Raw genomic sequence first — 14,970 nt, 5'->3', positions numbered from 1 at the left:
GGAAATCTCTATTTATATTTTTACTGTATACTAAGCTTGTTCCTCATTGACTTTTTTTTAAAGTGTCCTCCTTATATTTTTAATATCACTTGATGCACTTTGAAAATTAGAAAAAAAATGTTTAAGTACAATCTTCCTGTTTTGTGTATTACATCCTAATGCTTCTCACCAAATAGACTTTCTCACAGACCTCATCCTATGTGTATTTAGCACCCTGGTTGCACTTTTTCTATTTCTATATCAAAAACAAGTGAAAAACAATTTTGTAATTGACCCTTATCTTCAGATTTTTTATCGTTTACCTGTATTTATGCAAACTTCCTGCTTATTTTAGCACCAAAATAAACCTTATGCTTTCAATACTATTATTTGATTAATTCCACATACTGTCAAACTTTCGTAAATGGAACTTTGAAGATTCTAATTACTTGATGTGTCAAACTGTAGGCAAAGTCCAAATTGTCCCCCTTACGATCAAGTTCTCCACTTTTTGAACAACAATCAAGGCCCGATCATTAGGAAAACATTACGACTAAAAAATCTTTTGGACTGTGGTCTGTGGCTCAAGAATTGGAAAATAAATGTTAAGAGGTACACCAAACTAAGAATAAATACTACAAAGAATCATTTCAATGACCCTAACATCTTTATCAGTGATTTTTTCTACCTTTTTTTGACAGGAGCTTGTGCCTTGTGACTTTGGAAACATACCACACAAAAAGCATGATTTTAGGAAAATAAAGTAATTTTTCCATTGATTTGTTGGGGGGAAAAACAGCAGAATTTTTCTTCATTTTAGATGTTGCTGTTTCATTGTTATCTAAATATATCCGGATACTTTTAAGAGATTTTGGAAATAATAGCAATATTTTCTATAGGGAATGGGGCCGAATTTTGATCCAAAATGGTTCCAAAAAGATTCCTGATGTTATAAGGCCAATTTTTTTTTGTCTGTTTAGGGTTGAACAAAACAAGGGTAGGTTGGTCAATTTTTTTTTTGGTCATGTGATTATGACCCTACTATTGTATGTAAAACAAAGAATTACATAAACAAGGTTCTGCTGACATTTAGTGCCAAATACGGAGCTGGAAGCCATTTTGAAAAGCAAGGATCCTTCTAAAATTAGCATTTTTTTCAAAAAAAAAATTCCATCAAAAAGTTTTGGGTCGAGGGGTAAAAAGCTATGGTCGGTCAGGAACCCTAAACAGACATTTTTTTGTGGCCTTACTTATATTTGCTAAATCTGTCATCAATATATCATATTTCTGATTTGCTAAAACGATTTCCGTAAAAAAGTATTGTGATTGAAACATACACTTTAATGCAAAAAGGCATCTTTTTCATATTTTGAAGCAATCCGACTTCTACAGGGAAACTCCTGGAATTTGAGAGCAGTGAGCCATTTTCATCATTTTTTAGTCAATATCCAAATTAAGAAGGGCCATTCTATGTAAAATTGAAAGAAAATTGGAACACAGAGGGGTCAATTTCAGTTTTGAAGGGATTATCCCAGCTTCTAGCATTTCAAGCGGTAGAACTCACAGCTATAGCTAGCACCGTTTTGCCTGTTTAAACATACTCATATATATGGATGTAATTATTTGACATTTAGATTTTCCGAAAAATCAACTTGACTATTTTACATGTACACATGTGACCCTGTCAGATTTGACATGTGTATAACGACCACGATCTATACTACAGTACGGTAATGATAGAGTGGGTTGTTGGCGTGTCAGACTTCAGGGTCGCAACCAATTTAGAGTTTGGAAGGTCTTGGGTTAGACTACGATGGGCTAGGAATTCATTACACGCATTTCTGACTAGAAATATTACTATATAAAGCGAATCCCCATCCCAAATCCTTTCTGATATTAAGCGTATTTTGGTAACAAGGATGTTTGGTCCTCAGCTTGTGCTTTTTTGTGGAACTCATCAACAATTTGAAATATCATTATATACCTTTACTGTTTTTATTTTTTTTTTAAATTTAATTTTTGAAAAAGGACTCACCTGGAATTTGTTTTTATAAAAATCAATGATTTAAAGGCAAATAAAGTACTTATTTTAAAACTTGCGAGCATTGAGATCATGAGATGTACATGTTAGTTTGATTGACAAATTCAACATTCAGACATGGTTTGTTGACAAGAAAACACAAACAACAAGACATTGAAAACAACTTTCAAATTCAACAAATACTTTTACCCATTCACCCCTGAAATTTCATAATGAACTATTCCAACCTTTGAATTGGGAGAGTTCAAATGTTTCTTCAGGGGTGAATGAGTTAAGTTATGTTCTTGGCAGAGATTACATGCTACAGTATGGTACTGTCAGATGTTTTGCAGTAGTGGTTTTAAGTAGGGTCATACTGTAAATGATTTATGACTCATCTGAATTGAATTTTCTGACAGCCACAAATTTTAACAATTAATTTCCAATCTTTCCTGACGACTTTAAAGTTTTAATCAATCCTGAAATAATGCTTATTGATTATGGCTTACCAAAGTGAAACAATTTTTTGGGGATTTTTGTTTTTGTGTTTACTGATGTACGTAGGTACATTCTAAAAAGTGTTTTAAAATACAATTATAAATAAAGATTAACTTTTGTTACATTTTAGAAAACTGTAGATTTCAATTACGCTACCAAAGAGAAAAAATCTTTTGGACTGGGGTAAAATTTTGATAACTAGAAAAATCTCTTAAAGACATAGATGCAAATTAATAATCACATGCAACTTAGCATAGAGACTATAATGTATTCAACATAATTTCTATATGCAGACTCTCACCATGACCTTGTAACTGTGAAAAACAATCTTATTAGAATTATTTGCATTCTTAACTATTGCATGAAGTTATCAAAATCCATTGAGAAATGAAGTTGCTTGGAGGGATATTGCGGAATCAGTTGAAAATGACTATAAATTTGTAACGGTGACATTGGCCTTGACCTTTGAACCATTTAATCTGAACTCATTTCTTTTATTGGACCTTTGAATAAATTTTGATCAAAATCTGTCAGAAAATGAATTTGCTCGGGCAACGGTACTGAATTGGATTGAACAGGAAATCAATGAGGGAATACTATTTACCTATATCCTCCCCTCATGGCGGGGCATAAAAAGTGCCCAAAAAACACAGGGACAAGTTGTGTACTGCTAGCACGGCTACAAACATAACCGCTTTACCACAAACATATACTAGTCATCTTTCCTTCCTGGTCAGGCAATAACCGTCCCATTGTGTGGCTACTGGGAAACTTTCAATGATGATCATGCTGAAGGAAGTGATGAAATAAGCTCTATTATGTCCTAATTAAAGTACCATGTTTTTCTAGGGCATTTGCGACAACGACCTAACTACAGTGAAACTACGGTAATTCTATAATTAGCATAACAGCCAACAAGTCTGCTTTCTAACATCTAAGGAGTTTGAAATATTTAATGATATCAGTCAAATATAACATCAACTCAGCTAGTCTACTTAACATCGAAATTTCAATAGGAAAAGGTAACCGAATTATAATACTAGCAGGCAGATTTTTTTTTACTGTTGACTTATTACGGCATAATGTTGATTTTTAAGTAATTTCCATAGTTTTGAATAAAACAAAAAAAGTCATCATGATTGGCTAGTCAAAATATAATTCTAACAAGTATATTGTCATCTGGAATATGTCTGAAAGTGAAAGTAAATCGATCCCTGACCAGGTACATCATGGATTGTCCTGTGTTTACCTGTTGGATTAGCGAGACACTAAAAACGAGTTTAGAGGCGAGTTGTTTATAGACAGGATTATTTCAGCAACCTACCTCTATTACACTATTTCATCAATAGTATAACCTGAATGAATAAAAGTACCATAACCAACTGGATCATTGAGGGGTGGACAGGTACCAGAACTTAGTCTAAAGGAAGATGAATAACTATAGTTTTATACATACAGGTGTATATATATTCACCTAAAGATAGACCTAGATTCTCTACAGCTAGCTGTTAAGAATACATCTTTCATGTAGGATTTCAACTTATATTTTCATTAATTTGGGAAGGGGCCTTTTTGTCTCATTTTGAAAAGAAAATATACCATTAAGGATGTGCACCTCTGAGAAGTAAAAAATGTCCTGTATTTAACTTTTTTTCTCATACGCATTTTTTGAAAAGGGAGTTAATGGCATAGCAGAAAATGCAAATAGAATTACATGTCCATGTGCTCGTTTTTGTGCTATGATCAGTCAAAGATACCAAATTGACATAATATGTGACTTAAGTTAATTTTGCTGTTTTGACCATTTACAGGACAAATTCATACAATATCTTCCAAATGTGTTATCAGATACGTATGAATGTTTGCAGAATTGACAAAAATAGTATTTTCTATTAAATTGTGCAAGTAAAATTTCTGTAACTTATTCTTTTAACTCAGGAAAGCAATTTAAATTACCCCTACCCCTTATGTTTTAACGACAAAATACTTTTTTTTTTTTTATCTTTTTTTGCATGATATAAAAAGTTCTGCTAATAAACTTTTGTTTAAATATTTTGCTTTTGTTTGTGTTTTACGTCATATTAACAGCTATGGTCATTTGCACGTGCCAGGTTTTGGTGGAGGAAAGCCATGTAAGATTATGTAACAAACTTATAATTTTCCACTTTGTTGCATATTATATTCATTGTATTGAACATCATAAAGTCGTACAGCAAAAATTTACTTGCTAAAATTAAAATGGCGACACACTGACGATTTAAGTGATTAATCTAGGAGTCAAAAAAGGTGAAGTTTTAGCTTTTCATGAAGCGCAACAAATATAACAAAATACACATTTTCAAAATGGCCACCGAATTGGTCATTCTTTGAATTCTTGTAAAAAAAAGTTCCACAAACAAGACATCTAGATCTTTGACACATATTTCAGATGAGAGTTTGCTATTCTAATTGATCATGTACTTTGCTAGATACATGTATTACAAAAAAAACTTACACAATATCAAAACGAGACTTGGATGTGATTAAAACCTCAGAAGAGTACATCCTTAAACCTATTTGGAAGGAAACTTTCAAGAGTAAACTGCAAATTTAGATAGTTCAGCATTAAAATGAAATAGTTTTGATAGGACATTGGGGCCCATTATTGGCCCCAAATAGTCCCCAGAAAAAAGCCTGCAACTGAAGTGATTTCCAAAACCAGCAGCCTCATTAAGTTCTAATAACAAATATTCAGCTCATGAATAAATGACAAATTTGTGAAATTTAAAAACCACGGGGGCAGAAGATAAATTTATTAGGTTTATTTCCCCTTCACAGAAGATGTAGAAGAAAACACCTGAGTGGAAAGCCACATTCATGCAGGTCTATTCTTGAACCTGCACAGGCTGGCAGATGCAAAACTGTGTGGAGTTAAGTGAATTGCAGAATTCATGCAGAAACATGTTAGAATCTCACTTGACCCAGTTATGTGTGGTTTTCGGAGGATAGAAAACTTGTTAAAGTTTGAGTGTTTTATATATATATATATATATATATATATATGTACATGGGTTTGAAGATCTATCCTTCAGCTTTAATTAATTCATTAGACCTTAATTCAGTTCAAATCGGCAGCTGTTAGCAGCTTCTATGATGACATTATTTGAAGTTAATAATTCCTGTAGAAGTTCAATACATTTAGTCGAGTATATTTTTCTGTGCAAGTGATAATTAACGCATCTACGATTACAAATACTGCAAAGATAATAACAGCTACCACACAATGACAAATTCAGCGAATTTCTGAAAACTTTCCATTTTATTTTCTCTTTCTAAAATTTCTCTCCAAAACTATTAAAGATATAATAAACATGTAGAAGAATGTAAACTAAAACCTCTAACAAAGTTGAATAAGGATTTCTATACACTGTAATAGAATCCCAAAATATGACAATTAATTCTTGATAATCCAGATGAAAGAAACAGTCATACTGTACATACAAAGCAAATGTGACCCACATCTAGTAAATGTACTATTCAGTGCCGCCATTATAATAATTACCTGCCAACATGGATATTGTATATGAAATGGTCATTGAAGGTACAGATTTATAAACAAGCTGTTTTACGAGTACAAAACAAGAAAATTCAACCGCATATCAAATTTGTCAACAATTAACCAAGCATTCTTTGAATTTTACAAATATCATGGTCACATTTTTGAGAATCTAAGCTACTGGGAATGTCTTGACCTCCAGTGTATCAGAACTTGTAGATTGTACCTAAAAGGTGTACCAAAAACACCTGTCAATCATTCAAAATGTTTAATCATTTCATGTACAGGTATTTCACAACTGTTTCATTGAATTTCTTAAAAACAAATTTTTCTTTTTTTTTCAAAAACAAATTAACGTGACACAGCAGACAGCCTCGTTACAGGTCGTTATTAAAACATGCTCGCTATCATCTATTAATATTAACCATATAATCGTATACTTCACCTTGGTGTTTTTTTCAGACAAAACAAAAAACAAAGCAGATTGTGTAAGGACTTATGCATAAATCAATCCAATGATCTGTTTACAAATCAGTGGACAGTCTGTATGGTAGCCTGATCTACCTGGCCAGGTCCAGGTGAGGGAGTACCACAGGTGAGATCTGCATTGTCAGGTGCGACAATGGATATGTCGCAGGCATCAGATTTGATTGAGACATTTAAAGCGGCAGTACTAGACCTGTAAGTTGATCTGTGTCATCAGTACTCATAGGAAATAACCTCCAATACACAAGCCTCCCAACACGTCATTAATTAAGTTACGCTCACAACAAAACTGGAATATTTAATTACAACTTTGTTCCACACAGACCGGACATGTATTTTAATATCAAGTGTGTCAGATTACAAATTAAATAAGCCTGCATATTTACTACTAAAATTTTACGAACACTGGGGAAGGAATTTATTGGAAATATGATTTCAATTTGAAAACCATGTGTAAAAGAAATGAATGATGCATTTCTTTTTATTTTGTTGAGAGAATTTCTACGGAAGACTAGGGGGGGTGGAACTAGGAGCAGAGCCAGGCTATAATTTCTTTCAGTGGCTCCCCATTTTAGTATTATTTAATTATTGTTATTTTATATATTGTTTGGATTTAAATTTTCTCAATATTTAGACCATATGATCATTAATGAAGTGTTTTACATTTCTAAACGTGAGACAATATCAGTATTTAGCAGTGTTCCCCACTTCCCACCTATGTTTTGGATTTGGGGGTTTATTTGATACATTTTCAAGATTCTGTACTGCTAGTTATTTAGTTACACAGGGCACCTGTTGAAAACTGGGGTTACAACCAACTGTTTTGGGGATAAACAACACTTATTTGGGGGTCTCTGGAAACACTGATTTAGGGGCGTAAATTTTCACTTTCAGAGTATACGTACTAGCCTGATTTTCAAAAACAAGACATATATATTGGAGCAACTGTTTTTACAGAAAATATTGTAAAATTTAAAGTACTTGGGAAATTGTTATTGTCTGACAAAGTAATCTTCTGAAATGTAATCTCATTTGCCGAAATATTATCACTGAATTTAGGTACATATGAAATTTCAGAAAAAACTGAAACTGTGCATTGGGAAATGTTTTTTCTGACATGATTATAGCTTTGATAAATCCTTTCTGAAATGAAAACCATACTATGCAGGGTTTTATGAACAAGAGGCCCAGAGGGCCTGTATCGCTCACCTGAATATGTTAAAAAGTAATTGGTATGAAGTAAAGATATAGCACTCCATGGTAGGTGCAGTAAGTACATATGAAATTTCAGAAAGATCCATCCAGTACTTGAGATATAGCGAGAACAAACTAAAAACAGAGTCCCGCCCCTAGGGGGGTCATACCCACTGCTTATATAAAATTGAGTCCCCTTGGCCCAATAATGCTCCAGACTAAATTAGGATAAAATCCCTTAATCCCTATGGTCGAAGAAGGATTTTAAAGGCTTTACCTCTATTTCCCCTATCGGGCCCCGCCTCTCTGCCTTCAGGGGGGTCAGACACACCGCTTATACAAAATTGGTTCACCTTAATTTCACCCAAGGGTACTTCATACCAAATTTGGACAAAATCCTGTCATTCCTACAAAAGCAGAAGGATTTTGAAGAATTTGCTATGTCTCCCCTATTGGGCCCATCTCTTCTGCCCCCAGGGGGGGCACACTCACTGCTTATACGAAATTGAGTCCCTTTTGCCCAAGGATGCTCCAGACTAAAACAGGATAATATCCCTTAATCCCTATGGTAGAAGTAGGATTATAAAGGTTTTACTTCTATTTCCCCTATTGAGCCCCGCCTCTCAGGTCCCAGACCAACCGTTTATACAAAATTGGTTCCCCTTTACCCAAGGATGCTCCACACCAAATATGGACCAAATCCTTTCCTTCCTACAGAAGATGAAGGATTTTAAAGAATAATTTGCTATGTTTCCCCTATATGGCCCCTCCCCCCAGGGGACCAGATCCACCATTTATACAAAATGTGTTCCCCTTCCACCAAGGAAGCTTCTGACCAAATTTGGTCAAAATCTGCTCTGTCGTTCATGACAAGTAGCGTTTTAAAGGAAAAGTTGACGGACGGACGCTGCAGTATGACACAAGCTCACCATGGTCCTTCGGACCAGGTGAGCTAACAAGAGGCCCAGAGGGCCTGTATTGCTCACCTGTTTCTTTTGTTACATGCAACTGACATATAGGTAACGTAAGACCATTTGGTAACTAGAACACAAGACATTTTAACATCTCTTAAACGGTTCTGAAGATATTGTTCTTTGAAACTTAAAATTTTAATTTTAACGCTTTTAACCCATATTGACCTTTGAATCCGGATTTGCACTTAAAGTTGACCTTTGACCTCATTACTGTAACGAAGAAAACAATTCACAAAGCTGGTCTACATAACAAACCTAAGTATCATGACTAGTCCAAATGGTTCTTAGGATACTGTTGTTTGAAGTTTTTAACATATTTAATGAGGAAACTTTATAGCACTCCATCCCAGGTACCTACTGGCTAAATATCATGAACCAGGGCCTAATGAAACTTGAGAAGGAGATTGTTAAAGCTTTTAACCAAAGTTGGCATTTGACCCCTGACTAGCATTTAAAGTTGACCTTTGACCTCATTATTGTAATTGAGAAAAATATTTGCACTGCTGGTCTACGTAACATACCCAAGTATCATGACTCTAGTTGAAATGGTTCTTAGGATATTGTTGTTTGAAATTTTTAACAGATTTGACAGCAGTGACCTTGAAAGTAGGTCATTTTAATGAGGAAACTTTATAGCACTCCATCCCAGGTACCTACTGACCAAATATCATGACCCTAGGTACTACAGTTCTTCAGGAGAAGTTGTACAAAAGAAAAAGTTGACGGCCGGACGCCGCCGTATGGCATAAGCTCACATGGCCCTTTGAGCCAGGTGAGCTAAAAATGATAAAGATGAAATGAACAAAACATATCAACAAGTGTTTTGAGTGTAAAAATAAGGCCAGATTCACTATAATTTGTTCTAACCCGACACCTGAAAGACCAACTGGCTTTTGGGTACTTTAATTTGCTCAACTGAGATAAATGTTAATTAATAAAGGTCACCATACTTGCTAACTATCTGTTTTTAAGGGTTTTCTGGGTGTTTTTTTTTTAAATAAAGTATTTTCAGGGGCAAAATCAACTTTTGTTTCTTCATTCTGTTTAGATTTCAAAATAATTGAAGAAATACTTTGCTTCAAAAGTGTTAATCTTTATTTAGATAACATAAATCTGTTGGCTTTTCTTTGCAGCTCTATCAGATCTTTTTTACACAACAAATCGTCTTTTTGTTGTATGAAAAATGTTTTTTCATAGAGGTTTTGCGTCTCCCTCTTTTCGTCCGTCGTTTTGGCCTTTTTAAGAGGCCGGGGAGATGTTCTTAGCCACTTAAACAGCGACATTCTTGACATCCAGGCTGTTCGCAGTCGTATACACGCTTGACTATCGGTTGGTTTAAACAACATGCGATTCAAACGTGCTGCCGCCGACACAGATGTAAAATTAATCGGTTTACGCATCTCACATGCTGATGACGACTGGATTCGTAGTGCTTGAAGAACCCGAACAATTTCAGTACAGTAATTTGTAAATCTTGAGACGCGAATGTTTTTACTCATAGTGGTTTGTGATCAAAATAAAACGTAAGTAAATGAATCTTGGGATTAAGTAGGACAATAAATCGGGGGGCCTGACGGACCACTGTGAGCACAATATTAGGGGGACTGTCGTGATTTTAGATGGCCTCGGGCCCCCGGTAGTATCGAAGGCTGGTAATACCTTACATTTGGCTTTAATGTTGAGCGTTTGCCCAGGTGAGGAAGGCAATGGGTTCTGTTCCAAGGCAAGGTATAACAAAGTCTTTAAAAATGGTAGTTGTTATTCCCTGCTTAACGTTCAGCATTAAGGGTAATGGCAACAACTGGTTCACCCAATGTCAGTATCATGTGACTGGGTACCTTCAGCATGGTATTTCATTGAGATAGCACTATAAAGTGAGCATCAGATCCGTGTTATCACAGGGAGGCAAGTACATCAACATACCATGTCTCCAGCACACATACAAACATGCACGTATCAACAACATACATGGAGGCACGTCCTTAAATGAACTAAGCTGTTAAAGGGATTAAGATGTTAAACAAATAAAACCTAAAACTAAACCTATAAGATGTTTACTTTTTCCAGTAGCCACATTTTTTCAATGTCTCTATATTTTGTGTGTGTTTACATTGGTACAAGAAAAAGACACCCCCTTGTATTGAGATTTATTCTATAAAATTAGTACATTAGGAACACAGGCGAATATAAAGGGCAAAACGACCGAATCCATTCCAACAAATATGCAGAATGTTTAAATGTGACTTAAAGCATTATAAGTACTTAAATGTAAAAAAAATAATCTTTCAGTACAATGATATGATAATAAAAAATATATATTGTTATCAGCAGATTTGACTTTCCGTTTCACTACACAGGACATAAACAAGAAAATTAGTACAATACAGCTTGTGTTTATATAGTAGTACAGTCGCGATCTGTGTATGACCAACACAAACCATGCTGCCCTCATCCACGTGAGTCTCGGCAAATTCTTTCTAAGTGTATTATCTGTGTTTCCATCAGCAACAAAAGGAGACAACACATGTGCAACACAGCAGTCTGGCGAGCTGTCCAAGAGAGTGACGTTTGTACATTCTAAAACCGCAATTCTAAAGCCGAAATATATGAATTAAAAGATCTCACCTTCATGACACTGAATCACGTCTAAGTGTCTGTCCATGGCCGCTGGTATATTATCCATCACTGCTCAACCGAAACCTATTTTTACCACCGGAAAGAAATTTTCAGAGGTCGACCATGTGTATTCTAACCAATACCGGAAGCCCGCGCGAAGACTCAAATGTCGTTTCTGCGCAGAATCAAACACCAATTTGCGACAATCATTGTCAGATTTCCAGATCAATTATATCATTAACGGTACCAATGTCACAAAAGTAAGTTGGAAAAATTATAAAAACAGCAATCAGCTGATATTTTTGGAAATGAAAGAATAAAGCATAGAAATAATTTAATGTCGTTAAGCTTGGCGGAGTTATGTCCCTTAGACCATTAACTCAAAAGAGGCACAGTACGGGGTATGTAATGAAACGTCTCTGGAAAAATCTTGCATTCCATGCACCTCATTTAACTGAAAAAGGATATCAAATATTTTTCACCATACTTTGTAAATATAACGATTGATTAAAAAGATTCTGATGGCTAATTTCGATTCAACATCCCAATTCATTACGGTTCTTTACCGAATTAACGATTGATACAAAAAGAAAGAAGTTCTGATGAACATTCATGGAACTAAAGAAAATTAGCGTAGCCTGTTGCCTTAACCCTTCGTTAATATATGAACAGTTATATTTCTTATGTAATACTTGTAATTTTCTTTGTTTGTATTAACAATAAAATACTTGAATTGAATTAAAGGAAATTGTCGTTCTCTTCAAAAACAGACACAAATTGAGGTACATATGAGATGCTTACATTTTTTATTGTGATATTATTTTTCGTGCTGCTTTTCACCTTTTGCAGGATCAAAAAACAAAACAAAACATTATTGGTTCCAGTAAATAAGAAATGAAATACCGATATAGTATTTTTTGCACTTTGTAAACATATTTTGTTTTCCCTCTTACACGAGGGTTGAGATATCCCTGTCTATGGAACAGACCCATGTTTTAACATTTTCTCATATACATACAATTAACAAATTCCAGTCGGAATAAACATCGATCTTATTGTTGAGAGGGATGATTCCCCATTCACAACACAATTGAATGACATCACGGAAACAATAAAATGACGTCACGTCGACAATCCATGGTTTCTGGGCTTATTCTGGTGGTTAGAATGAGAGAAAAATACTCTTTCATGCCCAAGGGTGTGGGATAGGGAAATTCCACCCGCGGGATTTTCAAATTTGGCACAAATTTGAAAAACCCTCGGTAGGAATTTCCCTATCCTACACCCCTGGGCATGAAAGAGTCTTATAGTCTCCACCCTTATATCAAATCCATATTTGCGTCATAAGGGTGAGGACACCTCCAATCCCTGATGAAGGGCTAAGGCCAAAAGTTAAGACATAGATCTGGAGTGACTGTCGCTTTGATAAAAAAAAAAACGTCATCTTATTGGTAACCTTTTTAATATATGTTTAAAAAATGGCTACTCGGACATCGTTCCATATAAAACTGAAAGCTATAATAGACGTGTGTTATCTAAATCACTTGTGTTGAAGGACATCCTTCAAGAACACGCGGACGACATATCCTGCATCATTGGCTTATTGATTGAAGTTCTGCATCAAAACCCCAAATCACCATGAAACTATAATTATAATATTTAAATTATAGCAATCTCTTTTGTAACTAGAGAAGGGAAATACACGGCCAGACCGAGATTCGAACCCAGGACCTCCGACCTCTAACTAATTAGTCTGTACGGACTGGGTCGATCGTCGGCGACCAGGTAGCCCCGGTCTGGCCGTGCATTTTCCCCTCTCCTGTCGACTCAGGCCATTTCCGCTAAGACGGATACCTTTCCATTACATGTCTCTAAAACTCACCAACTTGATAAACCTTCAATTGAATTGAAGATTTGTTTGGTTATTTGGGGTCTAACATCCTCGCAACAGCCAGCTAGGCTCATATGGGGCCGGGCGAATTGAAAATATATTAAATAATTTTAACCTATCTTCACTCAGTTTAATGCAAGCTTTCTTTAATTGCATTGAAAACAACTTTAATAAAATTGATTATAGGGATCAAATATTTGCTACTCCCATAAGGAGAGTCAAATTTCAAAAGGGAGAGATATCGTTATTTTTATTTTGGAGCCCATTCATTGAAGATATGTCTCATTCAACTGAACATAACTTCAATCTAATTGAAGGTAGGTTCAATATTCAACTGTGGAGATATCATAAATTTTATTTGAGGATATGTATTAAAACATTCTAGGTAGGTTCAATCAGGGTTTTATACATCTGTGGTTCAATCCATTACAGTCAGACAGACATTCTTTATTTCCTCTTTTACAAGAGATTAAAGTCAACCAATACATACATATATGTTTACATTTCAAATTACATAAAGATAGCGTTAATCAATAGAAAAAGGAAGAGAGTAACAATAATGTGTCAATCTCACTCACCATTCTTTCTAGATTAATTGACATAATAACCAAAATTGGAAAATAGGATTTGGCACAAGTTATTACAAAAAGCCATCTCCTTACAACAATAATTCAAAACAACAGATGATGATATAGACTGTCAATTACAATTCATAATAGTATGAAGCGAGTTTTTAAGTAACACAAACACATACACAAAAAAATCAAGTTCATAATCGAAACATGTTAAAATCTTCCACTGGATCTAATAAAGTTTGCACTTGTTTGAATACATCACAATTTGTATCCAAAGCCAGATTTTCATTTCCAAACAGTAATAATCTCAACGTTGAATTTACATTTAAATGATTTGTATGATCAAAAAGTACAGTACGAGCATTTGTGTAAGGTTGACTTTCAAAGAAGAGGTACTATATGGTATGTTTGGGACTAAAGTTGATTTGAAAGATGAGAAAGACATGGATCTAATATTATAGTCTAAAGTATTCCACATTTTAATGAAGAAGGCAAGAAAGATTAACTAGTAGTAGAGAGTCTGAAATTGGGAATTTTGTCATTATCATTTATTAGGTAGTTCGGGGTTTGATCCATCCATTTTGTAGATTAACTTGAGTTTTCGTCTTCTACTTCTATCCGAAAGCAATTCAAGACCAGTTTCTGTATGAAATGATTCATTTCTAGCATATGACGGTAAACCTGTAATTATTCTAGCTACTTCACGTTGAGCCCTCTCTAACTTTTCAGAATCGACCAGAGTACATCCATCCCATATTCTAAAAGTAGTAATTTATAAGTTTTGTAAGAGCATCCCGCTTCAACATATATGTGAGTTTTCGCAAAATATTTATTTTTTTCATTACCGATTTAAAGATTTCACTTGCATGATCTGACCATTTTGCATCTGAATTGAATATAACTCCAAGGTTTAAAATTCAAAAATAACTCCAAGGTTTAAAATTCAAAATATTCCCATCAAAAATCAGTTCAAGTGGAAATACACATGTACGTAATGTCATACAGGTGTATCTCGGATTGAATTAAGATATCTCACCTGAATTGAACCTATCTATAATCATTTGTCCCTGTCTTCAATTACTTAAAAGATGAGTTGTGTTTAATTTGGCGTTTGGAATTCCCTACTCGTCAATCCAAATTACTGTCAGAACACTGTGTTCCGAAAAAGGATGACCATCTCTGAAATAGAATATTTTTATGCA

At 34.7% G+C, this 14,970-nt stretch overlaps 1 protein-coding gene across 1 annotated transcript in view; it reads right to left on the bottom strand.

The window, feature by feature from the left end:
- The window catches only part of LOC110457586 (methylosome protein 50-like), a 34,846-nt gene extending 23,395 nt beyond the window's left edge, over nucleotides 1-11,451 (bottom strand). The window contains exon 1 of the mRNA XM_021508920.1: nucleotides 11,312-11,451. Coding sequence (XP_021364595.1) covers nucleotides 11,312-11,369 — 58 coding nt within the window. The 5' untranslated portion in view covers nucleotides 11,370-11,451. The remainder of the gene's footprint in view (nucleotides 1-11,311) is intronic.
- Between the last annotated feature and the right edge of the window lie 3,519 nt (nucleotides 11,452-14,970).

The sequence above is a fragment of the Mizuhopecten yessoensis genome, unplaced genomic scaffold (genome assembly GCF_002113885.1).
Source record: "Mizuhopecten yessoensis strain PY_sf001 unplaced genomic scaffold, ASM211388v2 scaffold9253, whole genome shotgun sequence".
NCBI classification, from domain to species: domain Eukaryota; kingdom Metazoa; phylum Mollusca; class Bivalvia; order Pectinida; family Pectinidae; genus Mizuhopecten; species Mizuhopecten yessoensis.
Note: the sequence above shows the minus strand (reverse complement) of the source record. Positions and strands in the feature narration are given on the sequence as shown.